This window comes from Podarcis tiliguerta (genome assembly GCF_965153285.1).
Source record: "Podarcis tiliguerta genome assembly, chromosome: 8".
Classification (NCBI taxonomy): domain Eukaryota; kingdom Metazoa; phylum Chordata; class Lepidosauria; order Squamata; family Lacertidae; genus Podarcis; species Podarcis tiliguerta.
In genome coordinates this window covers 4,325,795-4,353,675 of record NC_139541.1, presented here as the reverse complement: position 1 = coordinate 4,353,675, position 27,881 = coordinate 4,325,795, and the positions used below count along the sequence as shown (strand labels likewise).

General features: G+C 41.0%; 1 protein-coding gene and 1 long non-coding RNA gene across 10 annotated transcripts in view; one reads left to right on the top strand and one right to left on the bottom strand.

Annotated features, from left to right (window-relative positions):
* Positions 1 to 27,881, top strand: part of LOC310683944 — a 255,003-nt gene that overhangs the window by 152,622 nt on the left and 74,500 nt on the right. The gene's annotated exons all lie outside the window — the stretch shown is intronic.
* Positions 19 to 24,623, bottom strand: TIA1 (TIA1 cytotoxic granule associated RNA binding protein). Of its 9 annotated transcripts, none has more exons than XR_014514533.1 (14): positions 24,243 to 24,586; positions 15,882 to 15,978; positions 15,300 to 15,398; positions 14,838 to 14,892; positions 14,632 to 14,664; positions 13,327 to 13,414; positions 8,962 to 9,029; positions 8,439 to 8,514; positions 6,320 to 6,428; positions 5,822 to 5,917; positions 5,648 to 5,732; positions 4,861 to 4,984; positions 3,397 to 3,539; positions 19 to 2,942 (listed from the first exon to the last, which is right to left on the bottom strand). XR_014514533.1 is itself a non-coding variant. In XM_083454149.1 (13 exons), the coding sequence occupies exons 1-13, from the start codon at positions 24,266 to 24,268 to the stop codon at positions 2,795 to 2,797; spliced, it is 1,179 nt and encodes a 392-aa protein (XP_083310275.1). In that variant the 5' UTR covers positions 24,269 to 24,583; the 3' UTR covers positions 19 to 2,794. The 9 variants fall into 9 exon arrangements, 6 of the variants coding, with proteins under 6 accessions (XP_083310275.1, XP_083310276.1, XP_083310277.1 ...); XR_014514534.1 differs by having other exon boundaries at positions 8,962 to 9,299; positions 24,243 to 24,583; XR_014514535.1 differs by having other exon boundaries at positions 3,397 to 3,536; positions 24,243 to 24,583.

The following is a 27,881-nucleotide window of genomic DNA, read 5'->3' as shown; positions in this document are numbered from 1 at the left end:
AGTAAAGTAAACAAAAGGTTAAGGATGAAATACGCAAGCTCACATCTTTTATTAACATCTTAATGGCTTTCAAAAGTCACGGCTTCTGGAGTGAAGTTCTTGAACTTCTAAACACAAGTATCAAAATACATTAGTTCAAACGAAGCTTTCAATGTTCATACAGAGACAAAAATGGGCTGCTACTTTTAAAAACAAAATAACCCAAAAACAATACCCCAGGCAGCTTTATCCTTCTTTGTTATCTGTACGGGGCATTACTCTCCTTTACATTTACCGTATTTTAAGAAGACTCCCTTTTAAAACTGAAAGGCTGCTTAACCTAAAAACAAGGAGGAAAAGGGCAATAGTGAGAGAAAGAAATAGGCTCAAATGCTTCGCCTACATTTTTTTGTAGGACCACTGGAGAAGTTACAGCAGAAGAGGCTGACATTTGGTAAGCAACTAGTTTTTAGTGTGGCTTATGTAGCAGAAGTGACCTCCAGAAAAGTATGAAAAATCCTAGTCAGAAGTAGCTTAGCAGTAATAATTGTATAACTGGAAGGGCCTCATCCATTCATTTTTCTAAAAGCATTTCTAAGTCTGAGGAACTTGAGAATTTTAAGCCTTTAATTATGCTCAACAAAAACAACCTGAAATTCATGTCTTTCCTGGGTGCCCAAACGGAGAGTAGGGGAAAAGCAACCAGCACTGACATAATATTAAAAGCCTTGTTTGTGTGTTTTTTAAACTAGGTAACAGTATCTCAGACAGTTCCAATGACAGGAATTTTATTTAAGACAACTAAACCTGGGCAGTTCTATTGCTGAAAATACACACATAGAAATTCCAGTGCGGCACCAAACTCACCTCAAACCTATTCCTGTCCTCTTTTGAAAGAATTGTACAGGCAGAGGTGGTAAAAATAATTCTAAAGATATGTTTATGCAAGTTTAAAAGGCAGCAAGGAGGCAGAAATAAGAGTGGTCTATGAGTTAAAGCTGTCTTTTCAGTATACTTCACTTTTTTAAACATATGGGGGGCCAGACCCTGCTTTCAGGGTAAAAATTGGTTTCTGATTGTTGTTTTTTACAGCCAGGTTTCACTGAACTCAAGCCATCTGGTTCTGCTTCCTTTACAGAATTCCAGTTGTTAAACAGAGTCAGGGACAAGAGTTTCTCAAGAGTCACCATAAGTTTTCCTTTGCCTTTTCCTCTACCCCCTCCCACTGCAAATTATATTCGTAGCAAACTTTCAAATTTTAGAACACCATTCACACCCAGCAAATCATGGAACACTCCCCAAATGTGAGGGGTTGAAATCAAGACAAATAGGATTTTAACATCTCCAAAGCCAACCCTCTATCATAGGGTCGCTTATTTCCATATATCATAAACTCAATAATCCCTTGATACATTGCTCCACTACAACCAATGCAGAATAAAAAGCATACACCTCCATGGGCCCAGACATTAACTGGGATAAATAAATATTACACCTAGGGGTAGCTTTCTTTTTTTGCACTCTCTGAAGGCTAAGTCAAGGAGGTAGGATAGCAAGGTTTTTTTTGGCCTCTGAACAATTAAAAATGCTTAATCCAGCTGGTCCTTCAGGCTTAACCGGAGCATTCCTCATACTCCTGGCCTGATCCGCACAATGCTACAAGTAATCAGAGCTCTACCTGTACATGCTAAATCAAGTCAAATTAACTCCACTTGAGTAAGAAGTTGCTAAGACCAATGTATTCTCTACATATTCGAAAAATGAGAGCATGACTGGTGTATTCAAAATCTAATAATGTATTTGATATTCACATGCAAAAAGCCAAAGTTTAGAATCATACTCATTAAGTCACATAGACCTCTCTGCCTTTTACCCTTTCAAAGAAGGAGACATACAAAAGCTGACCAACTTTTGTGAAAAATATTAATTTGCTAAAATAGTTTACATGGTATAGGATACATGTAAATGTAAAAACTGAGAGATTTAGAAAAGCTGGTTCATTAGAATGTGTCACATTTTTAATAATATCTGAAACTGGGTTGAAGTTCATCGGTGAAGATCTTTGCACAAACCCAACAGGGATTTCCCAGGCACCTTCTCACGTCTAACAACAGGAGGAGTTGGATCCGTTGGAGAGCTCTGAACAACTACTGCTGCCAACCACCACTTCCCACCGCCACCCCCATTTAATAATTTAACAGCTGACAGTAAGGCAAAAATCACTTTTTGAAAAATGTCTAGATACAAAATAATGTAAACCAATAAGTTATATTTGAAACCCCAGTATAACAAAAGTGAGGAGATGGGACACTTTATACAATAGGCTCTCTTTAGAACAGAATTGTGCACAAGCTGAAGATCACAATAAACCTTCAGAACTCACACAGTTTTGGCGTGTTTTGTTTTTGTACAACTTTTCATATACATTTTCAGTCATACTAGGAATGCAACTAGAACTGCACACTACTTCAGTGGAAAAAAGTTTGATATTGTGCAATATTCTGCCCCAATCTAAAAGTGGCAGAAATCCCTGCATTAGTTGTGTTTCAAACAAGGATCTTAAGAAACACATCTCAAAAGAGGAAAAGAAGGCAAAAGTTGGCAGATATCCAGCATCTAGTATTTCCTGTGTGTGTGTGTTTTAAAAAAAATGTGGACAACATAGTTTCATGATTAAAAATAAATACTGTTTTCTGACTTTTGCACTGACTTGATTGGATAGGTTTTTTTTTAAGTAAACAAAGGGTTTTACAATGCTCCATATATAGCCTCAAAGCCACCAGTTGTTCTATTCCAGAGTCTTTCTCAGTTCCTCTCACTGTGTTTCAAAACCTGCCATTCGATATCCAGTTTGACTAGTTAGAACGCTTCCATTTTGCCCCTGGGGTGGGGGCGGCGGCGGTGGGGGCGGGGGCGGCACACCGTAATTTGCACCCATCCATGCTGCAGAAGACTGTGTCTGACTGAATGAAAAAGGAAATGAAATAAAGCTTAGAAAGTTTACACAGACATAATGAACTGGAATCAAGACAACAGTGAATGTCAAACCAAATATTCTATCACTTTATCCACCACCACCAGTGCAGGCCCACAAAATTAAACCACACAGGATGCCTTCAGAAATTCATTCCCACTTTCTGCACCAAATAAACAATGTACAAAATAATTTCTAATATATATGAAGATAGATTAGTTTGAGTGACCACTGACTTCTATCATTCTACACACATCAATGTGGATCAAAAGGGTCTATAATTTGCTTAGAAAGGACACAGAACTGCAAGTCCACTGGCCTGTTTCAGAATCCAACATAATATGGTCCATATGGGAAGTTTCAGAATTAAAGCCTTGTTTCATGACGGCGCAGTTATAATCGTTCTGAAAAAGATTCCTTGGTACCAAACAGCAAACACTTACTTGAATCCCTGATTCCATGCTTGTCCATACATTCCATACGCAGGGACCTGCCAGCCATTAGGCATGTACTGGCCAATCTGCTGCGCATTTCCATACCACTGACCCCACTGCCCATAAGGCGGTGGGTATCCCACTTGATTCTGCTGAAAAAGTTCAAATTAAACAAAGTTAGTACATTGGTACAGGGAAGACACACAAAGGTGGACGGTTTTCAGTTACACTGCCACATGCCCCTTTGCCTTTTGCATCCTAAAGCTCATGTAATCACAAACACAAAAGTGTTTTAGTTCGTACAACAAAGCTCATTCCAAAGACATGTATGGACTGTATTTCACAACATTAAATAATTAAATCATACCATGCTGGGGAGCTGAAGAATTTGTTATTTGTTCCATATGAAACTCAAACTCAGTCAGACCAGTGGTATATCAGTGGCTCCTCTGCTCTGACCTTGGCCTCAGGCAAAGCCAGTGTCAGAGGTAACAGAAAATAAATCGGGGATCTTACAGATGCAAAATATGTTCTCTACCATTAATTTCTGGCCCTCTTATGGGAAAACAATTGTAAGAAAGCTAAGCAGCTAAATTTTCAGGCAGCGCGGTTAAACTGTGGAACTCGCTCCTGCAGGAGGTAGTGATGGCCATCAATTTGAACAGCTTTTAAAGAGGATTAGACAAATTCACTGAGTAGGTGCCTATCGATGGCTACTAGCCCTGATGGCTATGCTTTGCCTCCTACAGTTCTGAATACCAGTTGCTGGAAACCACAGGAGGGGAAAAGGCTCCTGTGCTCAAATCCGGTTTCCTGGTTTCCCATGTGCATCTGGGAGGCCACTTTGAGAAGAGGATGCTGGACTAGATGGGCCACGGACCTGATCTAGCAAGCTCTTATTATGCCATCATAACTTCTGCTGCCTACAAAAATACATTTATAACTCTAGCTTGTGCTTGGGTACCTCTGCAGCACAAGCAGGGGCTTGGACCACAAAAGCTAAATTAGGTAACTGAGGCACCAAGATTCGGCACTCTCCCACTTATTTCTATACAGCATGCCACCTCCACTCCCCATTTTCCAACCCCCCCCCCCAAAGTTTGTGTCAGTGCTATAGCAACAGTACACACGCCTTAGGATGTGTTGCTAGGTCTGTGGTTAACCCTAAGATTATTTTCCTTAAATCCTCTTAAATTTATACTTTTATTCCAAGAGTTCCACAGCAAAGAGAGCACAATAACTGAAGAAAGATCAACACATTTTCTAATGACCTTTTACACCTCCAGCCCCTATTATTTGTGTATGTTTTACAGTTGGATCCCATGTTAAGCAACATGTGGGAAATGATGCATATAAATGAAATGAACAACCAGTAAAGGGATTTGTGGTCTAACTATTTAGAATGAAGAAACCTACCAGAATTTTTGGGGGGGAGGAAAAAAAATCCCCCTTTTTTTTTGGGTAGACGCTTACCTGTTGGATTGGATTTATCATATCTGGTGTTTCTTTGCCCCAGTAACATTTCACAACATGTCCTTCTATAGTTGTGCCATTGACTGAAACAATTGCATGTGCAGCGCTTTCATGAGAATTGAACCTGTAACCATTTGAGAAAATTAATCAATAATACAAAACCCCATCAAACAACCAAGTAATACAAATCCCTCTCACCAAAAACCCATCCAACAATTCATTTCAAGGGATAATCTATCCAATATTGCAAGCCCACCGTGTGTAGATCCTTCACAATGTATGACAAATGCACAAGGCCATGGGGGGGGGCACATCTTTGGGGAGGAAGGGCAGGATATAAATTCAACATGTAAGTCAAGAAACTTGTGAGGGCTCCAGGGAAAATTGCAGGCCTGATACATTGGGCTGCTCAGCAATCATGGCATAGCAGGAGCAAGGCTTTGGTCTTTGTGCAAGGCAATGCCTTCCAGAAAGAGAATGAAGGTGGCCACCATCATCCATTAAGCCGCTGTATTAGGAGTCAGAATACTGAAAAAAGAACATCTGAGTAGCAGCTGTGATGTTAAAATCAGGTGCAAAACACCCAACAGCCCCAAGACACGCAAATGAAAGTTTTATGTGAATGATTGCAGGTTCCTGTTTCTTAGAAATAATCAACATGAATGGCAGGGCACTGGAAGGAGTACACTTTAAGTCACAGTTTCAAAAAGGGATTGCAATACTTTAAACTGTACACTGTGGCGTGGGCTTGCTAAAAAACGCACAGGAAAGACAAACAGTTTCATACCGTACAAAGGAGTATCCTTTATCTGGGAAGACCCGAATTTCCATTATTTGCCCAAATGGAGAAAATGTCTGGCGCATCAGCTGTTCTGCAAATCAGAAGACAGAAATAAGGATGTCAGGATATGGAGCTAGGGACAACTTCCTAAGGCTACTAAAAACTCATGAGGTGCCATACCTGTTAGCCCTGAAGTAACACCTCCACAGTACACTGTGCAGTTGCTTGGACTGGACTGATTCACAACATCATCATAGGATAGTTGTTTGGCGTTTGCTGTTTAGGAAAAAAAAGGTTACACAAGTCTCTAATTTGCCCACAAATAAAAAAACCAAACATTTGTAGAAAGAATTGGCTGTCCATTCCCCGCAACTACCATGGCTTATGCTTTACAATATATAATTACTGTTTCAATTTAGAGCCACATTCTGCCCCAAAGGCTTACAATTCTATGTGGCCAGGGCTCCTGTCCCTGAACAATTGACAATCGAACCCTGCTTGTAAGGTGTTCCACCCAAACAAAATTCTATACAGAGCATCAAACTCACCACCTAATGGGAGGCAGCACATCAATTAAATATACTGGCTAGCTCTAGCCCTAGCCTGTCAGTTCTAAAAGCTTATTCTAGGCTGGAGAGGAAATATCCCCATGTGTGTTTTGGAAGCTAAAATACTCACACTCATATGTACTCTTTGGAGCTGGAGGTTTACGTGTTGCCCAGTTTGTCCTGATTTGTCTTCCACCAAGCCACTGTCCCCCCATCTGCTGAATCGCATTTTCTGCGTCCTACAGAGAAAGCAAAACTTTCAGAAAGCAGCTCTGTAAGAAAGGAAACTACTAACAATGCTAATTTATAGAAAAATATTTGTTTCAATTACAGAATCACTTTACTACACAAAGGCTGCAAAAGAATCAGATCAACAATTATATGTGGTCTCTTTAAATTTGCAAAAAAAAAAAAAAAAAAAAAACCCCTCCAAATACAAAGGCAGCTTACAAAAGGCTGTTCTGTAAATAGCCCTTTTGTCCATAAATTTTCTCCAGATGCTCCAAGTACTTCATTATGCAAATGAATGCTAAATGGCAAATGAAAAGAGAGACAAAAGGTGCCTCCAACAACCAGAAAAATGGGCTGGATCTGAAGTTTTATTCAGTGTGGATCCATTGTAGTGAAGTAACCTAAGTCAGTGCCATTTTAATATAAAAAATATCAACTTGCAGGTATAAAGATATGAAGCTCTATCATTCACAGGTAATCAGCTATCAAATTCTGAAAGACTACAATTAGACTCCCAACCCAAATCGTACTCATTGTGTGAATTTTCCTATTGCGCTCCAAGAACCTGCAGCTCCCTGCATGGCCATGGCCATTTAGGGCCAGATTACACATGCGGGGCAACTGCATATATGCTACTTCGATTTAGTCTACTCACATATATAATGGGGTTAAGTTGGTCTACTCTCCACATAAAAAGGAGCATGGGGGTGTGTAAGCAAAGCTCCCCACTCTCAGTTCCTTTGCCTTACCTTACTACACTTCCAGCAGTTTTCTCCCTGGGTGGCTGGTATCAAAGCAAGGCTCGGGGAGAAACTGCTTATAAGCAGCAGAATGTAAGGTGGGGCAAGATTTTACTTTCCTGCTTCCCCACATTTGTGTAAAGAGTACCCCCAACCATGCTTTGTATATGAATGGGTCAAACAATTGTTTTAACATGTGGCAATTCTGCCTCCCCTCAACCAATCGTAGCTGTCAGGAAAAGTGAACTGTTACTACAGTTTTAGTACACTTTTAGCACAGTACGTTAGGGCATGTGTTCCACAAACGGTGAACAAAGGCTCAGGTTTTCTGACTGTAACCTCCTCCCAGAGAGAGATCAAAAGGACAGAGGCTCATGAACTGGCTCCTAGACGGAGAAACAAGTGATCTAACTCAGAAACTCACTGCTCTTGAGAAAGTTATGCTGCTGCAAACCATTTAAGACATAGAGAGCTGATAATCACTTTCGTAGATTTTTACCACCACAAGGTGATATGACTGAAAGATACCAATTGCAACTATTTTAGCATTTCAAGTTAATGTGCACTGCCATTCATTAAGCTTCATTCAGTATTATTGGCAGAATATTTTCAATTAGCTCTCCTAAGATAAAAGCAAGATTTAAAAGTGTCATATGTATTAAAGATGCACCATTTAATGGAACTACATACAGTACAAAAAAAAAAGTCCTGACAGTGGAAAATGTAGTCTAAGATGTTTTCCCTTTACAAAAATCTTGCTCACAAAATAAAAGTATCTTCAAGATGCTCTTATATTTACTTTAAAGTAAATAAAAAACCTATACAACCCAAGAGCAGTTAACAGAAATCATCTAAAGAGATTCTTATTCAGCCATTTCATAGGATGATCTTAAGCTGCCCTGAGTATGCTGATTGTTACACCAGCACATAACTATTTAATACTTGCAGATCATTAGAATTTATCAGTGATTGCAGAAACAAGGGTAAGACTCTGGTACCATCTCCCTCCAAGGAAGAATAGATCAACTAGCCCCTAACAGGATTCAGATGCCCGGTAACCCCCATCTGGCATCATCAAACCCAACTCCACCCTCTTTCTTTCCCCATACAGTCCTCTTTCCTTGTGATTCTTATATTTTAGAATGCAAGCCTGAGCACAGGATCTGTATCTTATTCTGAGTTAACTTGCCAAGTTCGTTCAGAACTCTAAGAACTCCATTAGAGTCTGGCAATGTTCATTTCTGGAAGAAGGGTTCTTAAGAATCAACATGCACTCACCCATTTATTGAAGAAAGAAACAAAGCCATATCCTTTAGATTTTCCTGTTGCCATGTCCTTAACAACCCGTGCATCCCTAAAAAGCAAAGAGAAGGCCAGTTAAACATAAAGAGAACAGAATCCAAGTGAAAATGTCTCACACGCAGCTCCTTTAATAAAATGAACTTCTTAAATGCACCAGCAATACATAGTCAAAGCAATTCTCCCTTTTACTAATGTTTTATCACAATAGCAAAAAATTAAACTTAATTGTGTAAACATGCAAAATCAATAGCTCTTTAAAACAAGTATTTTACAGTCGTTGGTTCACAGTTCAAAATGCTCTTACATACTGTTAAAAATACTAGGCATGGTCAAAGCAGCTATTCAAAGGAATAACTGAGGGCATGTAGCTAACTAGCATATTAGCGAACGGCTCTCTTTAACCATGCAATTTATAAACTTACTATTGGCCAACACATTCTACCTACTTATTAGAAATAGAAAATAGAAAAAATGAAAAAATAGGAATTAAAAGGCATACGTCGCCTGTTAACTGAATTCTTTAATTTTCTCAGGTCAATTCGTTACCCCCTTTTTGGACTTGGGCAGCTGTAAATTTTGAGAAATTGACATTTTCAGAAATGGTTGCATTATGGAAGAAAATAAACACTAACATGTTTTTTCTTTTTTACTATACACTATTAAATAATCTTTTAAAGACTGCATTCGTAATTAACAATCATACAGGACTGATTGAAAACTACAAAGTATATAAAGTAAAAAATTTATAAAAGTAAATAGAAAAACTACAACGTTTGTCCACTGTGAACTGTAGCTTGCAGTTAGCCATGGCAATGCTGTCCATTCTTCAGAGACATTCTGCAAAATAACCAGAGCCCTATTATTTGAGATTGAGTGAAAAAAGACAAAAGACCCAGCTACAATAGCTAAACCCCACTGGTGAAAACTCTGTTTCTGTTAGCTATATGCTTCTCAGGCAATTTGTATACATGACTAAATGGTCAATAACATTTTCAAACACACAGGCCTACTTTGCCCTCCCCAACCCACAAGAATCAGGCATTTATTACACACAAACACACACAAACATAGTAAGAAAGTCATGCAGTGTAACTAGTGTCACTATACAGCAATAATGCAAGAGGCTGTATGATGCCAGACGGTCATCAAGGGAATTTCAACACACGCTACTATTGCATCCTGTATGAAGAAACCTGATTTAATGAAGGGAGCTAAATAATGCTGAGATCACTGAAAGTCCCAAATAAAATTAAAAAATGTCACTCCATAGAAAATAACCTAATTTTAACAATGTACATATGCTTTAAAGAGTTCATTAGTCTAAGTTAAGGCTATGTTACAAATTGCCTGAGAACAGCCATTTTAATCATTACATGGATGGTTCTCTCTGCACATCTTAAAGGGGGGGAATCCTCTATACCAGTGTTCCCCAACCTTGGACCTCCAGCTGCTTTTGGATTACAGTTCCCATCATCCCTGACCACTGGTCTTGCTAGCTAGGGATGATGGGAGTTGTAGTCCAAAATCAGCTGGAGGCCCAAGGTTGGGGAACACTGCTCTATGCCAAGGATAACTAACTCCCATCAGCCCCAATCAGCATGGCCAATGGTCAGGGGTGATGGGAGTTGTAGTCCAGAAAAATCTAAAGCACTACCTGTGGCTCTATACTTACCCCTCAACTGTCATTCTTGAAAATGACTCAAGAACTTAAATAATTATTTTCTCTCAGCTTTAAAAATGAAAAGAAACTTTTGCCTATATTTTGTCTTTTAAACAGTTGTGACCGTTTGTAACATTTAGAATTATAAACCAGCTATTCAAAAAACAACTTTGAACACTTACTATTGGAAAACTTTTAAAATGAGGGGTTTTTCACTTTGATCTGTGTCACGTTTGTTTTCTATAGATTAACTTGATAGGATACAGTTCACAGGCTTAAAGTAATGATCTAAGTGACAAACCACTGTGAATCCATAAAAATATGTCAAGTCCCAGTTCTTCCTTTCCCAGCAGCTGCTTCAGAGGTAAGAAAGTGCTCATGAGAGACAGTGAGCCAACACAAAACCATTCTCCCTGATTAGGCTTAGTGCCTAATTCAAGGCAGTAAACTTGGCTCACTCATGGCCAACTTATTTTTGGAGGGTTGAGGGAGGGGTGGGGAAGAGTCTGTGGGCATTTTTTTCAACCCAGTATTAACTCTGCCTTCCCTGCTCCTAGTATATCAGCACACATTAGTTCCACCGTACAGATTAGGCTTAGATCAACAGCAATCAGTCAATGCAGCTGCATCACTAAGCAGGAAGCCAACCAGAAGGTCTTAGTGTTTTGCCGACTTATTCCAACAGAAATGTAGTGTAGAATGTCATCAGAATACTAGCAGAACTCTTAACTTTAAGAAGGAATCTTGTTAATGCAAGCAAAGTGGATTTTAATTTTATCAAATTAAGCATACCAGAAGCACTCTGATTTCAAAGTCACACAGATGCTTAAGCCAAACTAAAATTCATGGGACTAAAATATTTAGCACTTGCTTTGCTGCCCTAGGCCTTCACTGGTAAGACTTCTGCGAACGACTTTGTACCACTTTGTGTATAAGCAGACAGCTTTAACCCAGAGAATTTCAGGTCTTACTCAAATATGGAAGTACATTCTGGGCAGATGCTACACAGAAGTGGGCTGGCCTCATGTGGCCTTTCTGCAAATGAAGTGGCATTTCTTGGAAGCAAGGATTCCAGATTCTCCTACCCAGCTGCCCCCACCTTTTCACTCCTATGGTCTGAAGCCCCTACTAGGAGGCAGCAAGTATAACTATTTAATGTAGCCTTAAATAAGATGACTAGGGTATATGGGTAGGCCACCTTTTAGTACTGAGAGCCAAGTGTTGAGTTTCATAAAAGGGTTTGTGAAACTGATAACTTTTACAGTTTGTATATCAACTGTATTATTTCCTTGAACAAGGCTGCTATCATCGATTGCCTTGATTCTACAGTACTCCAAGTTACTATGCTCAAGCACCCTTTAAAGGTTTTAGTGTTTGTGAGTATGATTAGGACTTCTTTACTTACCCTCCTTGTTTTTGATCCTTAGTGTTTGAGACATGTTTTGAGCAAAAACTCTTCTCCAAAGAAGGCTAGCAAGAATATCCACTAACCAACATTTCTTTATATGATTGTCCAGCTTTTCTGATCTTCCCCTGAAGCAATGCTTCTCCTCAAAACATGTCAGCAACCTGAGGTTCCTGCTGTGTTTGGAAACCCCCAAGGCCTACCAGTCTTGCAGCAGTAGTTGCAAGCCCTTCTAGCTGTTGATTACATTGAAACAGACCAGGTGACCACGGCAGCTGTTAGGCTAAGTCAAACCTTAGGGAATCCAGGAATACATTCAGGCTCCTGCCTCCGTGTCCCAACACCTCAAACACAGGTATAACCAGGGAGCCTCTTGGGAGGAGGAACTTTAAACAAAGAAATTCCATTCCCCCTTCATTTGGCCCAGGCTTGGTAACACTCCTTAGCTCTTGGTTGTAAGGACAAATCATGTACACAGGTACTAACAACAGGTTTGGAAGGGTAAGTTACCCTCCCACCCCCCTTTTTTGCTATTATAAGGAACCTTTTTGACCAGCCATATAGAATGTGACTCATATGTACAATAATGCATCTCACAAAGTTGGCTTGAGTGCAAACACACTTGTGCCATAATACATTCGTGAATCTTCTAAGATGCCACAAGGCTCTAAATTGCTTTTGTTTCAAGAGACTTATATGATTACCCCTCTGGAAACTGATACATATGAGGCTACAATCTCATTGTGCTATCAGTTTTGAGATTACCTTCCAACCAGTTCTGAGAGTTGGTTGATATACTTCACAGCAGTAAGCAACACTTGGAAGAATTAGTGACAGATAAGAACAAACGTCCAAGAGATACATTACGTCAGGGGTTGCCAATATGGTGCCTGCAGATATTGGGACTCCAACTTCCACCAACCCCAGCAGCCAGCATAGCCAATAGGACAGTTGTAGTCCAACAAAATCTGGAGGACACATTATGTATCCCTGCACTACATCTTGTTTCCATTTAAGCAGGTCTGCCTGCATACTAAAACAAGTAATTCATAACATGCTACACTGATCTCCATACAGAAATCTTTGCTGCAATTATAATTCAGTCACTGATGAGGATTTACATCAGATCTATCAGGAAATGCTACCAATGAAGTACTTACAATATACAAATATTACCTTGCAACTCAGCCTAATTGGTCATTGCTATCAACAGCAAACTTCCAAGTCCTAAAACTAAAAAAAAGTTTCTCCACGGAAACAATACAGCTGGTTCCCTGGTATGTTACACACACTTTCACATGCCTTCCAAACTAAGACAATGACTGAAACCGAGAAACTATACTGGAGGCCGATTTCTAGTTTATTTTATTTAATAGAGCACCCATTTCACAAAAAAGCCAAAATCTTATAGGCCATAACTTCTATGAAATCTGATATTTATTAAAGCTGCTTTTATAAGACTATGCAATGCCTTTTCATTGGTGTAAGTCACCCAGAAATCAGCTTTCCCTTAGAAAACCCCTTCTAGATTATCTAGTAATTGGATAATGAAATGAATCAATACTGTTTTTAAAATTAAGTTGCAAGTCTAAAATACAGAAATATAAATCCAAAGTCTAAAAATTCACATTCAAATAAAGCAAGATGAACTGTTTGATAGCTCTGAATAACTACAAAAAGATACAACTCTTTAGAGAATATAGGTATCCTTAAATATACTGACACTCTTAATCAGCACATTTTCCTTAGTTTTAGCATCAAATTCTTGCCCCCGTTATCTTTCATAAGGCATTACTTACGATATTCTTCCAAATGGTGCAAAAGCTGCTTTAATATCTTCAGTTGTAATTTCTGGGCTGAGGTCTCCAACAAAGACATGGAAGTGGTCTTACCAAGAAAAAGAAAAAGAAATGTACAAGTTTGCAGAGAACTCATGGAAATACAGGATAGGTTTGCTTTTTAAAAAAAATAATCTTGTATCAATTTCCATACATCTGGAAACTACATGAGAACTAGAATCTTTTTACCTAACAGATAACAAAATACATTATGGTTTAATATATAACCATGAACAGACATGATAGTACGCAATTATAGAAAATTACATATAACTAGAATTTTTCATTAAATTATATCTGTAGTTATTCATAACAGAAGCTATACTTCCATGAGAGCTAAGTCCATTTAGTCCAAAGCCAAAAAGTTATATTACAGCCTTATTTAATAATGCTAGAGTTTAGCCTTAATTATACACAAGTTTAACAATAATGAGCTAAATATGTCTACTGGTTCTGTGAGCAGAACAGAGTAGGATTTACACAAACCAGTATGGACAATATAAATTACAAGCAGCTCAATCTTACTCATATTTGGTGAAGAACAGTCAAAAAGATACCTTGCATTGCAACAGTTTGATGTTAAAGTATTTGACAGTTTTCTGAAAAGCCAACAGTTTTGGTTGCCCAGCCTTTACACCATGTGAATCCATGTGAATTCAAAGTATGTGAAATCCATGAGCAAGTGAACTAAGACTGAAGGCAACAGAACGGAAACAGTAATCCCTTCACAGTTTGTTAGAGCCATTTACATAAGAACTGGTTGATACAAAGATCTCATATCTAAGGACTTTCTTCATACTCGCATAAAGCCCATTTTAATTATCATCACCTCTAACTGATTTCAATGCACACATGACACTTTACATTTCCACCTTGGAAAGTCTACTTTAATCCTTCCCCAAAGTTTTAAAGTTCTAAGGCCAGACAAGTAGAGAAGCAACACACTGGGTTGCATAGGAGAAGAAGGGAAAATGATCCAATTGGAATAGCAATTTTGATATACCACAAGGGGGGCTTATGGCCCAGCACAGCCAGCAGCCTTGGAGGAAGCTGGTTATCTTACCCTCACAGAGAGGGAAAGAATTCTTACAGCAGTAGCAGCTTAATGGGGTCAAAGGGCTTAAGAGTCAGCAACAGTCCACATCCTGATCCATTGAGAGAGGAGGGAGAAATCTTGTGACAACAGAACAACCCCCCCAAATAGCTTCAGGCGGTTAGTGAATACCCCTGAGAGATTTCATTTTATGTTTAAGAAGATACAATTACCTTGTGAACGCAGTGTGTTGACAACGGTACTACCTGATGACAAAGATTAGATTTGTTCTTAAGTTTATTAACACAAACACATTAAATAATATCTTAGGATAATGATCAAAACAATAGGGCAAATATTTGTATGATGCTTATTGCTTAACATTTAAAACACTTTTGTGCAAATAAAGAGTAATTACTAAGAATTGTAAGGAACTTACTGCTGGTATCTTTCTTCTGGCTGCTGGGGGTTGTTGCCCAGTTCACTTTGACCTCCTACAAATAATATTTGCTAAAATTATATTCAAGGAAGTTATGTTTACATAACCCACAAACCCTCAAAATGTAGTGTGTTTGACAAATTTGATTTATGTTTTATATTATTTTGCCATATTTAATGCAAAATATGCTCCCACCCTAATGAAATTGAGTGATATTAGGTATTAAATAACCCTTATTACTTTGCCGAGCTATTTTATTTGCAAAATGCAAATAATTTCATGATAACTTTTCACTGTACTTATATTTATCTATATGGTGTGGTTTTTTTTAATTTAAAGTTCTACTATATACAACAGGATAAAAGTTTACCTTTAGATCTTCTTCTTTTTACAAAAGCGGTTTCATCCACAATCTAAAGCCACACTTCTGCTCCAACTCACCCTTTAGACCTGAGAGCTTACCTTACCCATTATCTTCCGTCCATTCATAGCCGCTAAAGCTGCAGCTGCATGTCGATGCTCATAGAACTCCACAAAACAGTATGGATCATTTCCAGCTGTCTGTGTAACACAGAAAGGAAAGCTATCAGAAACCATTGCTGAGCCATCTCAATGTCTGTGTTTTGTTTTATGATATCTCCCAAGCAAGCAGCATCATTTAAGTCCACAATCCTAGGTACTATTACTATTATTTTGTGTTTAGGATTAGCAGAAAAAGAGTGTTCCACAGCAATAAGTAAGATTTTATGCCTAAAGTGTTAAAAAAGTGGGTTGAATCTTTAGACCTTGTAAATTATACACTGATTATTTTTAGTGGAAACAGAGTAATTTGAAAACTACTTTTAGCTTACTACTTTTTTCTTAGTTCTTTTACTTGTTAGTTACCCTTCAGTTTAATTTGTTTTACTGAAATTTCTAAAGGGAGGGCAACAACCTGTGAAACTCCTGGGGGAAGAAATCTAAACCTTGTTAGCATCCTCAAAACCACAATTTTTATATTAAAATACATTTTTTGTGCAGAACATAACCATTGCATTAACTTACATCCATGATCATTTTGCAATTTTTGCATGGTCCAATCTGGCTGAAGAGCTGGAGAATTAGGGCTTCGGTAACATCTCTTGACAAATTCCCCACATACCTGCAAAAATTATCCAAATTTTAGATCCATGGAGCTCTGAGTCTCAAACAATGAAGACCTGTTTGCCCCGAAGGAAGGGAGAAGTGAGGAAGTCTAGGCCATACCACTAGCTCCTGACAGAACTATCAAGGATAATTGTTGGGGCAGCCCTCACCCATCTTCCCTGGAGCTACCTAAGAAAGACCAGTGTGAGCAACACATAGCCTGAAGGACTCTGTCACACTGCATTTTATTTGTTTTCCTATTTTAAACCACTTTGGATTCCTTGGCAGAAATGTAGTAAGTAAACTAACCATCATAGTCAGACTTCCTTAATAAAAGAAAAGTAACTACCATATTTTTCGCTCTATAAGACATACCAGACCACAAGACGCACCTAGATTTTGGAGGAGGAAAACAAGAAAAAACTATTCTGAATCTCAGAAGCCAGAACAGCAAGAGCAATCGCTGCACAGTGAAAGCAGCAATCCCTCTTGCTGTTCTGGCTTCTGTGATAGCTGCGCAGCCTGCATTCGCTCCATAAGACGCACACACATTTCCCCTTACTTTTTAGAAGGGAAAAAGTGAGTCTTATAGAGCAAAAAATACGGTATACCTTCCAAAGCTAAAACAAAAATAAGCACTCAATCACAAGAACAGGATGCTCAGAAGTTAACAAAAGAGGGAGAAGCAGGCTTGAAAATGTGTGCAGAACAAGGGAGGATTTTTTCACTGTTACTAAACCTAAAGGCTGAGAACAGGTGAAACCACAATACATTATTACTCAATATATTTGCTGCACAAATTACAAATGCTATAAAAAAGTTTGCAGAGCAGTAGCACAGTGCATTTATAAGAAAACTAAGTAAGGTATTTGTATCCCTTTCTCCATTTATATCCCTCCACAAAATCCTTCCTAAGACTCCAGGTTTACCTGACCACTATCAGCATCAAGTGACCAAATTTAAAATTCAGCACCAAATGCAATCCCATTTTCAGCAGGCATAAATTCAATTCAGGCTTACCAAGGAAGAAGAGAAAAATAGACAGCGCACTTAATAATGTGCACTTGATTCTTCCTTTGAAGTATGAACCATGTGATGTCAGATGACTGACAGCTGTCAACCCCATCAACATGTCAAAAGGGACCTGGGGTGGGTGGGCCAGATCCATCCACCACTATGCTTAGGTTGCCCCTAGACAACAGGCAATCCTTGTTTTGCATGGGGGTTACGTTCTGGAACCCCACACGCTGGCGGGGCCTGTGTAAAGCATTCTGCCCCTCCTCCATGCTGCCCTTTTAGCGACATTTTAGGATCACTTCTGGGTTTGTCCCCAGGCGCACATGTGCAATCGCGGGTCAATCAAATGCACATAAATCAACCCTTGCCTGGTTATGTACTTTATTTGTTCCAGAGATCCGTTCTTAACCTGAAACTGTTCTTAACCTGAAGCACCACTTTAGCTAATGGGGCCTCCTCCTCCTGCCGCTGCTGCTGCCGTGTCGCTGCCACACGATTTCTGTTCTCATCCTGAAGCAAAGTTCTTAACCCGAGGTACCATTTCTGGGTTAGTGGAGTCTGTAACCTGAAGCGTATGTAACCTGAAGCGTATGTAACCCAAGGTACTACTGTATATGTATTCAACACATAACTGCCTTTGAAGATGGTTCAGAATCTTCATGTGGTACAAAATGCACTGTCTTAATGGTTAATGGGATCAATACAATTTTCATATCTAAAGCCTATTTTAAAACAGTAGCAGTGGCTACAGAACCAAAATCACAGCATTGATTTTAAGCTTTAATGACCAAGATAGTATGAGTTCTGATTATCTCTGAGGCCACCTTGTCTGTTATGTGCCTAACCTGAATTAAGAACTACCAGTGAGGCTTTGCTAAAACATTCCACCATATGTGGGGGTTACTGGTAGTTTAAGGAGGTCAGAGCCGAAACATCCTCAGGAACTTGGTATGATTTCCATTTTTACTTCTTTATCAAAAGGCAAGTTAAAGCTTTCTCTTTTTCATTCTGCCTTTGCGAGTTGAATTATTAGCCTACACCGCTTTATTATCTGATGCACACTTAAGCTGGTGTATATTATTTTGTTCACCATTTTGATAATTTTAAATTGAAAAACTGCATTAAAATGTTTTGAAAACCAAGAGTTGCATTCCATCTTTGCCAACCCTCTCTGGATCTGCAAGCTGATGGTGGGTGAGACCAAAACAATAATGAGCAGGCCATTGCACCCTCTCACATGCACACACTCCAAGTAAACCCACCAGCACACAGTCTTAATCCCCAAACAACTGTCCAAGGGGATATAATTTTTATGGGGATTTTGGCTAGGGAGGGTTAACCCTTTTCTTACCAGTTACACAAAGATTATCCACCTGCATTGCAATTAGGCTTGAAAACAACCTTCCAATGGTACCAACAGAAGGTTGCTTTCAACCCAATTCGAGGGATGGTTAACTCTTTCTTCTGCAGCTGGAACCCAACCCACAGAACAATCTCCAATGCCACAAATAGGCTTTCAACCCTGCCTCCTACTGGCACTAATAGAGCAGCAAGGCAAGTCCCAGCACCATGGAGAGCTCCAAGTGAACATTTTGCTCCAAAGAGAGCTGCAAACCTTCTGGGGAACTTTGAGCCACTGCTTTCAAACCTGCCTCTCCTCCTGGCAACCCAGGGTCTCCTGAAGGGCCAACTCTCTGGCAATTCTTCTGTGCTCCTGTCTCCCACCTACTGCATCACTGGAATGGTGAGGTACTATGTGAGTAGCTTAGGTCCTCAGGTCCAGAGGGATATTCCTGTGAAAGACCTCTATGGAAGCTGGTGCTGTGGGAGCTGGGTCAGTTGGCTCCTACATGCCAGCCTCAATGCTCCCCTGATCTCCAACATCAGGCTCATAGTCTGGACTGGCTCATGAGCTAGACTCTGTAGCCCCCACTTGGCATCCTGATCTCAACACACTTGAACTTACATACTCTTCTCTCAAATGCCGTAATTTGTACTTTCCCTGAAGTGGGATTCACAATTAATCAACTATTTGAAGGCCAATACTTGCCATATAACCTAAACTTCTTTTCAGTGTTGAATGTTTAAGAAAAATAAAAGCAGTTTATTTTCCCCCCAGTTCAAAACAGATGGCTTTGCTTTTTAAAATGATTAGGTTAATATTAAATAAACTGGATATAAGCATGACAGTCATACAATTACTCTCTTAACCAAATCAATGCTTCCACCAAATATATTAAGTTAAACGAGGCTTTTTTTACATAGAGAATCAATATGATCAATCCTAAAATTTAATTATTTATACCTACTAACATAGGCATTTCATTTTTGCCTCTCTAGTCTTTAGTCTCTCTAGTAATTACCAGGCCTTCATTTGACCTAGGCATTTAACTTTTGTTGCTACAGAGTCCAGCAGAAAGGAGCACCACTGGAAAGAAGAAAAGACAAAAATGTCCAGTGCAATGGTTCCTGCATTTCCTCACAATGTGCTAGTCATAAGAAAGATATTATTATGAACCTATTTTCAATACAACCCCCAAAGGTAAAAAAGAGAAAAGTAAAATGTGTAAAAAAGTAAGGCAAAGGACCATTGAAATGGGACATACAGTCATGGGGGGGGGGAGTACACCCTCTTTGAATTATGTAGTTTTACATATTAGGACATAATAACAATCATCTGCGGCCTGACAGGTCTTAAAATTAGGTAAAAGAACCTCAGATGAACAACACATGCCATTACACAGTATCATGATTTATTTAACAAAAATAAAACCAAAATGGAGAAGCCATGTGTGAAAAACTAAGTACACCCTTACTGCTTCCATAGGAATAAAGAAGCTAAGTAGCAGAAGGTGCTGCTAATCAAATGCACTTGCTTAACTGATCATCAGCAAGTGTGGCCACCTCTATAAAAGTCAAAGTTTCAGCAGTTTGCCGGTCTGGAGCACCAAGGTGTGTTTTCACACAATGCCAAGGAGGAAAGACATCAGCAGTGCTCTTAGAGAAGCAATTATTTCTGCCCATGGAACTGGGAAGGGCTATAAGGCCATCTCCCACTAATGTAAAGTCCATCATTCTACAGTGAGAAAGATTATTCAAAAATGGAAAATAGATGCCCCAGAAATTCACCCCAAGGTCAGACAGTGCAATGCTCAGAGAAATTGCAAGAAACTCAAGAGTTAGGCTCTACAGCCACAGGAACTGGGAGCCTAGCAGTCATTGAGTTGACCATGAATACTGTATACCAAAGTATTTGAGAGTCAAATGTGAGGCCATCTGCCCAACAGCTGAAGCTTGGCTGAAACTGAGTCGTGCAACTCTACAATAGAATGGCTGAATAAGAAAATAATCAAGGTGTTGCAATGGCCCAGTCAAAGTCCAAACCTCAACCCAATTGAAATGCTGTGGCAGGACCTTAAGAGAGCTGTGCATTGACAAATGCCAGCAAACCTCAATGATCTGAAGCAACGTTATAAAGAAGAGTGGGCCAAAATTCCTCCACAATGATGAGTGACTGATGAAGTCATACAGAAAACAATTACCGTACTTAAAGCTATTGCTGCTAAAGGTGGTTCTACAATCATAGGGTATTCACACATGGCTTCTCCATTTAGGCTTTATTTTTGTTAAATAAATCATTACATGGTTTAATATGTCATGTTTTGTTCATCTGAGGTTGTATTTACCTAATTTTAAGATCTGCTAAGGAACAAATGTTTATGTCCTGGTATGTAAAACCACAATTCAAAGAGGGTGAACTTTCTTTTTCCCATGTTGGTAGCCTGAGGAAGTACCATTCACCTTGGGCCTGCCTATAAAAAGAAAGTCCTCTAGAGTGACTGACTAGGGCAATGTCCACTGTTTCCAAGAACTCTTCCCATTGTGAGATTTTTGGGGGTGAACTAAGAGTTTGTTTTGGACCCTGGGTCAAGAGGGCTCAAGAGGCTGTTAGGGGGGTGTCAGAAGGAAAATGAAATTATATTGATATATATTAGGAACTATTATATTAATGTGACATTTTTATACGTAACTATTTTTGTAATATTATAAAGTTGTCACTTCAGTTTTCTGTACAATGCTTAAATATATTTTTAATATATTAAGCGGTCCAGAAACCGTGCAAGCAAGCAAACGGTCCAAAGGGCTGAGGAAGGCAATAGTGCTGCAAAACAGAAAATGGTGACGGTGGAGAAGAGTGCTGATATAGTACAGAGGTTAATAGACAATAAACAAGCCACTAGTAGTTCAGCCACAACCGCAGCATGAAGGTAATACAGATCTCCTTTACAGAGTTAGTCTCTAAGGATTATTCATGTTATTTAGAAAATATAAATATGTCCATTCAGTATTTATTGCCAGAGTGGCTGACAAATTATAATAACAGAATAAGCTACCAAAACAAACAGCAGGCAGCGTAATAAAATAGTTGATTAACAGAATTAGCAAAATTAATATGGTATTTCATAACACCAAATAAAAATATAAAAGGTCCTGACACTCTGGGGACAGTGTACCAATAATGGTGCAGAACTGAAAAGCCCCCCCCCCCCATGGCCATGACCTGCCTCACCCTCAAAAGGTGGGGGCACCCAGAAAAAATCATTACATTAATAAACAAGCAGTAGGGGACACTTCCCTGCCATTCGATTGGGGAAGCCCCAGTTAATAATTGATCAGCTACATTTTGGACTAAAGAAACACCTTCCATTGGTGGTTGCATACTGTTGGAGAGAGGGAGATGAAAGATGATGGTCTGCTCTACTTATGCAGTAAAATGAGGCCTCTGCCACTCAGAGCTACAAGTGGATAACACTATCATTTTTGAATGCTGCTGCATATATTTAAACTGCAAGTAAAAAATCAATTACTGTACCTAAACCTAACTATGGGCAACAGATTTAATCTGACATTCTTCCTCCATTTACTCCTGCCTTCCACCCCCTTCATCCACTGGCTCTCTATCAGAAAATATAGTCTGTTTACTAGTGCTGTAGCCACAGGAGATCAAAAAGTGCAAGTAGGTGAATGGAATTCCATGCAAATAAGGAGTGGGCTAGCAAGGGAGGATGGAGAGCTCTGTCATAGGAACACAGGCTAGCGCCTTATATAGTCAGACCACTGGTTCACTTAGCTCAGTACTGTCTACACCACAGGTCTTCAAATGGTGTGTCAGGACCCTAGTGGTTTGTGGCCTAATTGAAGATGGGTCACAACAGTAGCACTGCCACCCTGCAAATATATTGTAAAAGATTAAGAAAATTGGTCCCCAAAGGCATGTTTGAGATAAAAGTGGGTCCTGGGTCTTAAAAGTTTGAAGATACTTGGCCAATACTGACTGGCAGTTGCTTTCTAGGGTTTCAGATGCTCCACCTCTGTGTCCACTATGGAAACCAAGCAGGCTATCAGAAGGAAAACCTCCAATGTATTCAGCACAGAAATGAAGCTGTCCATGGTGTTATGAGGTTTTGGGAGGTGGGTAAGTTGCACGCACCACTAAAGATGGGTCCTTAAGGGAACAAAGGGAGTGGCTCTGTGCCAGAGGGGAAATGGGGGGGGGGGCTACCTCCCTCAACTGTCTCTTTCTTAGAAAGACAAAAGGCCAGAGTTGAGAGTGGAGTTATGTGAGCTTAGAAACTGGATGCAAAAGCTGTAAACTGGAAAGGCAGAGAGAGCCAGGCCTGATTTCAGCTGAGAGAGAGCCATGTTTAATTTCTACCCACAGGCTGTGGCTATGGGAGAAGCAGGACTCTCTTGGGATGTTAATGCTATGAACCCCTCCATCATAGGCTCAGGTTGTATATTTGCGTAAATAAAGCATAAAGCTGCCACTGTCTCTGCTGTTCCTCACTCCAAAAGGAAACACGAACTCTGAATAAGCGTCTGGAACCCCTAGAATCTCACACCACTCACGAGATTGGAGTAATATGCAACAATACGTTCTTTGCAAACCCTCAGGCAGGCCTATAAGACATTCTAGTCACTTCTTTAAGTTCCCTGGGGACCAGAGACTTATAATCCTGCCTATGGAGCATGCGGTGCTACAGAGATAATAACCAGTGCAAGGATTCTAGCTATGCACACACTCATTGTACTGCTATCAGCTGTTCTGTTTTTCACAAGGAAATGTTTTTTCAAATCTGAAATGGAGACTAGATTCTACCCTAGAACCGGGAGATGTAGGTTCAAATCCACACACTCCATCAAGCTTCACTGAGCGATCTTCAGCCAGTCACACTACATGCACCCCAGGCTCTCTCTCTCTGAGCCCAGCCAACCTTACAGGGTTGTTGTGGACAAAATGAGTGTGCTGTGTGGGGAGAACCGTATGTGCTGCCCTGAGCTCCTTTCAAGAACAGCAGAATAAAATACTGTATATATATTAACAGTCATTAACATAAAAGAGCAGGCCAAAGCTTGTTCTCACAGTTGCTAACCGGATGCCTCTTTTGGGAAACCCACAAGCAGGATTCAAGCAAAAGAGCAACTCTCTCTTCCTGTGGTTTCCAGCAATGGGTATTCAGAAGCACTGCTGCCTCCAACTGGGGAGGCAGAGCATGGGCTGGTTAATAGCCATCTATTGCCATCTCCTCCCAGAATTTGTCCCGCTCTTTTACAGCCATTTAGGTTGGTGGCCCTCAGTGCCTCCTGCGGGAACGAGGTCCGTAGTGCCAACATTAGGCTTCGCTGGCTGTACATGAGCTCTCCGTGTTGAGAGAGGGGGGAAACTTCCCTCGGTCCGCTTTCTCCACGCCACGCGTGGCTTCATGAACTTGTCGCTTCTTTCCTTCTCCTTTCCGCCACAAAGCTAAAAAGGCTCAAATGCTGCAACCTTTCTTGGCGGGGGGGGTGTCGCTCCACCCTCTTGATCATTTTGGTTGCCCTTTTCCATCCTTTCTCGAGTTGAGGCGAGCAGAACTGTGCACCAGAGTCCAACTGCGTTCGCCCCATAAGATCCATCTAACAGTATTTGTGGTATACTAGCGATTTTCAACACAGAAGCTCGCCCCGCTGCCTGAGAGGAGAAAAGGCAAAGGCCGCCCCCCCAAAAAATAATAATTCAAGAGGGGCGAATGCTTCCCCCTTCGCCTCCCCCCGCCCCGGTTTTTATGGGGAGCCGAAGGGTTTTATTCGCCCGCACAAAAGGAGAAAGAGAGGCAGCGGGGGAGGGGATAGCAGGCGGGAGGGAGGGAGGGGGCGCAACGTGGCTCGACCCCTCCCCCTCACAATAGGCCTCCTCACAGCCTCCCTGCCGGCCCAACTCACAGCGTCTTGGGCATTTCGTCCTCCATGGCGGCGGCGGCGGCGGTTCCTCTCCCTCCTCAGCCCTCCAGCCAGGCCTGGTCACAGCCGCGCCCGGCTCGCCGCAGGCCAAATCCGCGCGGGGGTGCGGGGCGGGAGGCCTCCGGGGAGCCCCGACGACGGCGCGGCGGACAACAAATCCGCCGCTGGCCTCTCAAGATGGCGCTGGTGGGCAAAGAGAGGGCCCGGGCCGGCCGACGGAAAGGGCCCTAGGCGCATGCGCCGCAAGAAGGCAACCGCGACGCCGCCGACAAACGCGCACGCGCGCTGGCGCCTCCTCGCCAACCGCGGCCGCTCTCTCGCGCCCGACGTCATCCTCCGCCGGCCTCTTTGCAGCTTCGTCGCCTTTCTCTTGCTTACTCTCGCGAGATTTCTAAGCCAGTCCGTGCGTCTTAGGTGCGGTTTAAATCTTAGGAAAGCTTAACCCTCAGCCCCGCGCGCGCCAATCCGGCATCACGTCTCCTTTACAAATAAAAAGAAATGCAACTCCGCCCGCCCCGCCAAACTAGTGGAATACTGAATAATAATATTGCTTTGATTAGTTGTGGTGGTGGTTTGTTTTTGTGTTTTTTTTTACACAAAATGCTTTTGCGCCGCCCGGGAATCGAACCCGGGTCGCAAGAATGGGAATCTTGCATGATACCACTACACCAGCGGCGCTGACGAGAAGAAGGGTGGGAAATAGATCTTAGGAAGCAAAGCATTCAACAACAAATCACAGGTATGCAAAGGAACGGTGAAGAAAATGGCAATGGACACTCGCCACTCTCTTGCCAATACTAACCCTGCTGAGCCTGCGTTCATTGTACCTGGGAATAAACCCCGCTGAATTAAATGGGACTGACTTCAGAGCAGACATCTGCAATCCTGCATTTGGAGTAAGATCCAGGGGGGTCTCGCCCCCCCCCCAAATGAGGAAAACAGAGTTTATCTGGTTCTTTGATTATTTGCAAAATGCATACAGTACTTTTTATGCAAATCCAGTAGCATAAGCTCTCTGTGCAGCTTCCACTGACAATCAAAACAAAGGAATGCAAAGCAAGGTAAAAGACTATGAAATTAAGACCAGCATAAAATCCAATATTGTGCATTTTTCAAAAACAGCATGAAACGAGCGCAGAAAATTAAACTAGTACAAGGAAACTCTGAGTAGCACCCAAAGGAAATAAATCTTAAAATTCTAAGAATACCCAGAATATTCTGAAATCACTAAGTTTTCCCCATTTATTTCAGTAGGTTTCATTAGTAGAACCTTCAACAGTTAACATTACTAATAGCCACTATGGTTCATCTTTTTCAAACTTGTTTTCACTGAGTGTGCAGAGTAGTTTAATATATTACAGCAATCTCAGTTGCAGGCACACACTAAATATTTTAAATTTTTAAAATGTGCCAAGGGCTGCAATCCTATGCAGAAGTGGGGTCTAGTGGGGCTGAAGAAGAATGGGTGATACCCAGTTTCAAATCTGCATTCAGCCATCAAGTTCACAGGGGAGACTTGGGGCTAGTTGCTAAGTTTCAGTCTAGCCAGGCCTACCCTATAGGGTTGTTGTTCAACCGAGACGTCCCCAATATGTGTGTCTCTCCATTTCATCAAACCCAGGGGAGATAGTTGTGCGGTTCTGGTCCCCTCATCTGAAAAAGGAGATTGTCGAGCTGGGAAAGGGTTTGGAAAATGGCAACCAAATTCGCCAAAGGGATGAATCAGCTCACCTAGGAAGAAAGTCTGTTCGGCCTGGCCTTTGGTTTGGACTCGGTCTGACCCTTATGTTTCCCTCCCCTGATGGGCTTGATTTATCAGCTACTTCAAAATGAGGCTGCATTTTAAATTGCATTTTAACCTTGTATTTTAAATTGGTTTGGGTTTTTTCTCCCTCTCTTTTCCCCCTAATATGTTTTGTTGTTGTTTAGTCGTTTAGTCGTGTCCGCCTCTTCGTCACCCCCCTGGACCAGAGCATGCCAGACACTCCTGTCTTCTACTGCCTCCCGCAGTTTGGTCAAACTCATGCTGGTAGCTTCAAGAACACTGTCCAACCATCTCGTCCTCTGTCGTCCCCTTCTCCTTGTGCCCTCCATCTTTCCCAACATCAGGGTCTTTTCCAGGGAGTCTTCTCTTCTCATGAGGTGGCCAAAGTATTGGAGCCTCCGCTTCAGGATCTGTCCTTCCAGTGAGCACTCAGGGCTGATTTCCTTCAGAATGGATAGGTTTGATCTTCTTGCAGTCCATGGGGCTCTCAAGCGTCTCCTCCAGCACCAGAATTCAAAAGCATCACTTCTTTGGTGATCAGCCTTCTTTATGGTCCAGCTCTCACTTCCATACATCACTACTGGGAAAACCATAGCTTTAACTATACGGACCTTTGTTGGCAAGGTGATGTCTCTGCTTTTTAAGATGCTGTCTAGGTTTGCCATCGCCTTTCTCCCAAGAAGCAGGCGTCTTTTAATTTCGTGGCTGCTGTCACCATCTGCAGTGATCATGGAGCCCAAGAAAGTAAAATCTCTCACTGCCTCCATTTCTTCCCCTTCTATTTGCCAGGAGGTGATGGGACCAGTGGCCATGATCTTCGTTTTTTTGATGTTGAGCTTCAGACCATATTTTGCGCTCTCCTCTTTCACCCTCAATAAAAGGTTCTTTAATTCCTCCTCACTTTCTGCCATCAAGGTTGTGTCATCTGCATATCTGAGGTTGTTGATATTTCTTCCAGCAATCTTAATTCCAATTTGGGATTCATCCAGTTCAGCCTTTCGCATGGTGAATTAAATATAAGTTAAATAAGCAGGGAGACAATATACAGCCTTGTCGTACTCCTTTCCCAATTTTGAACCAATCAGTTATTCCATATCCAGTTCTAACTGTAGCTTCTTGTCCCACATAGAGATTTCTCAGGAGACAGATGAGGTGATCAGGCACTCCCATTATGTTTTAATGTGATTTTATTTTATTGGTGTAAGCTGCCCTGAGCCTGGCACTGTCCGGGGAGGGCAAGGTATAAATAAAATTTATTATTATTATTATTAAAGAAAAAAAGTAAGAGGTGAAATGATAGAAGCTTATAAAATTAAACAACATGTAAAAAGCAGGTAGAGAAAAGTTTCTCTCCCTTTTTCTCATGGGCATCCAATGAAGCTGAATGTTGAAAGGTTCGGGACACCTAAAAGAAAGTCCTTGAGCAGCACACAATTTATTATTATTATTATTGTTGTTGTTGTTGTATTAAATTATTATTATTATTATTATTATTATTATTATTATTATTATTATTTATACCCAGCCACTCTGGACGGCTTCCAACAGAACACTAAAATACAATAACCTATTAAACATTTAATATGATGATGATGGTCTGGGGAACTCGCTTCTGCAGGAGGCAGCGCCGATGGCCCCCAACTTGGCTCTGCTCTGCCTCCAGGGTCTGGATCCCAGGAGGGGAGATTCCGAAGAGTTGCTCTCGCGCTCCAACGCTGCTTGCGGAGTTTCCCTTGGGGGAATCTGGCTGGGCCCCGATCCAGCATCCAGGCTCTCCTTATGGAGCCTCCGGGCCCAGAGGCAGTCTACCTCGACCCCTAGGTCCTCGCGCAGTCTACCCGCCAAGAGCAGATGCT

What these genes read in the sequence shown, in the direction of transcription:
- TIA1 (XM_083454149.1), bottom strand. Translation starts at nt 24,268, where the DNA reads ATGGAGGACGAAATGCCCAAGACGCT. An exon ending in TGATAAATCCAATCCAACAG is followed by an intron (nt 3,540 to 4,860) that starts GTAAGCGTCTAC and finishes GAACTTTTTCAG; the next exon opens with CAGAATCAAGTGGGATACCC. An exon ending in GCATGGAATCAGGGATTCAA is followed by an intron (nt 2,943 to 3,396) that starts GTAAGTGTTTGC and finishes TTTTTCATTCAG; the next exon opens with TCAGACACAGTCTTCTGCAG.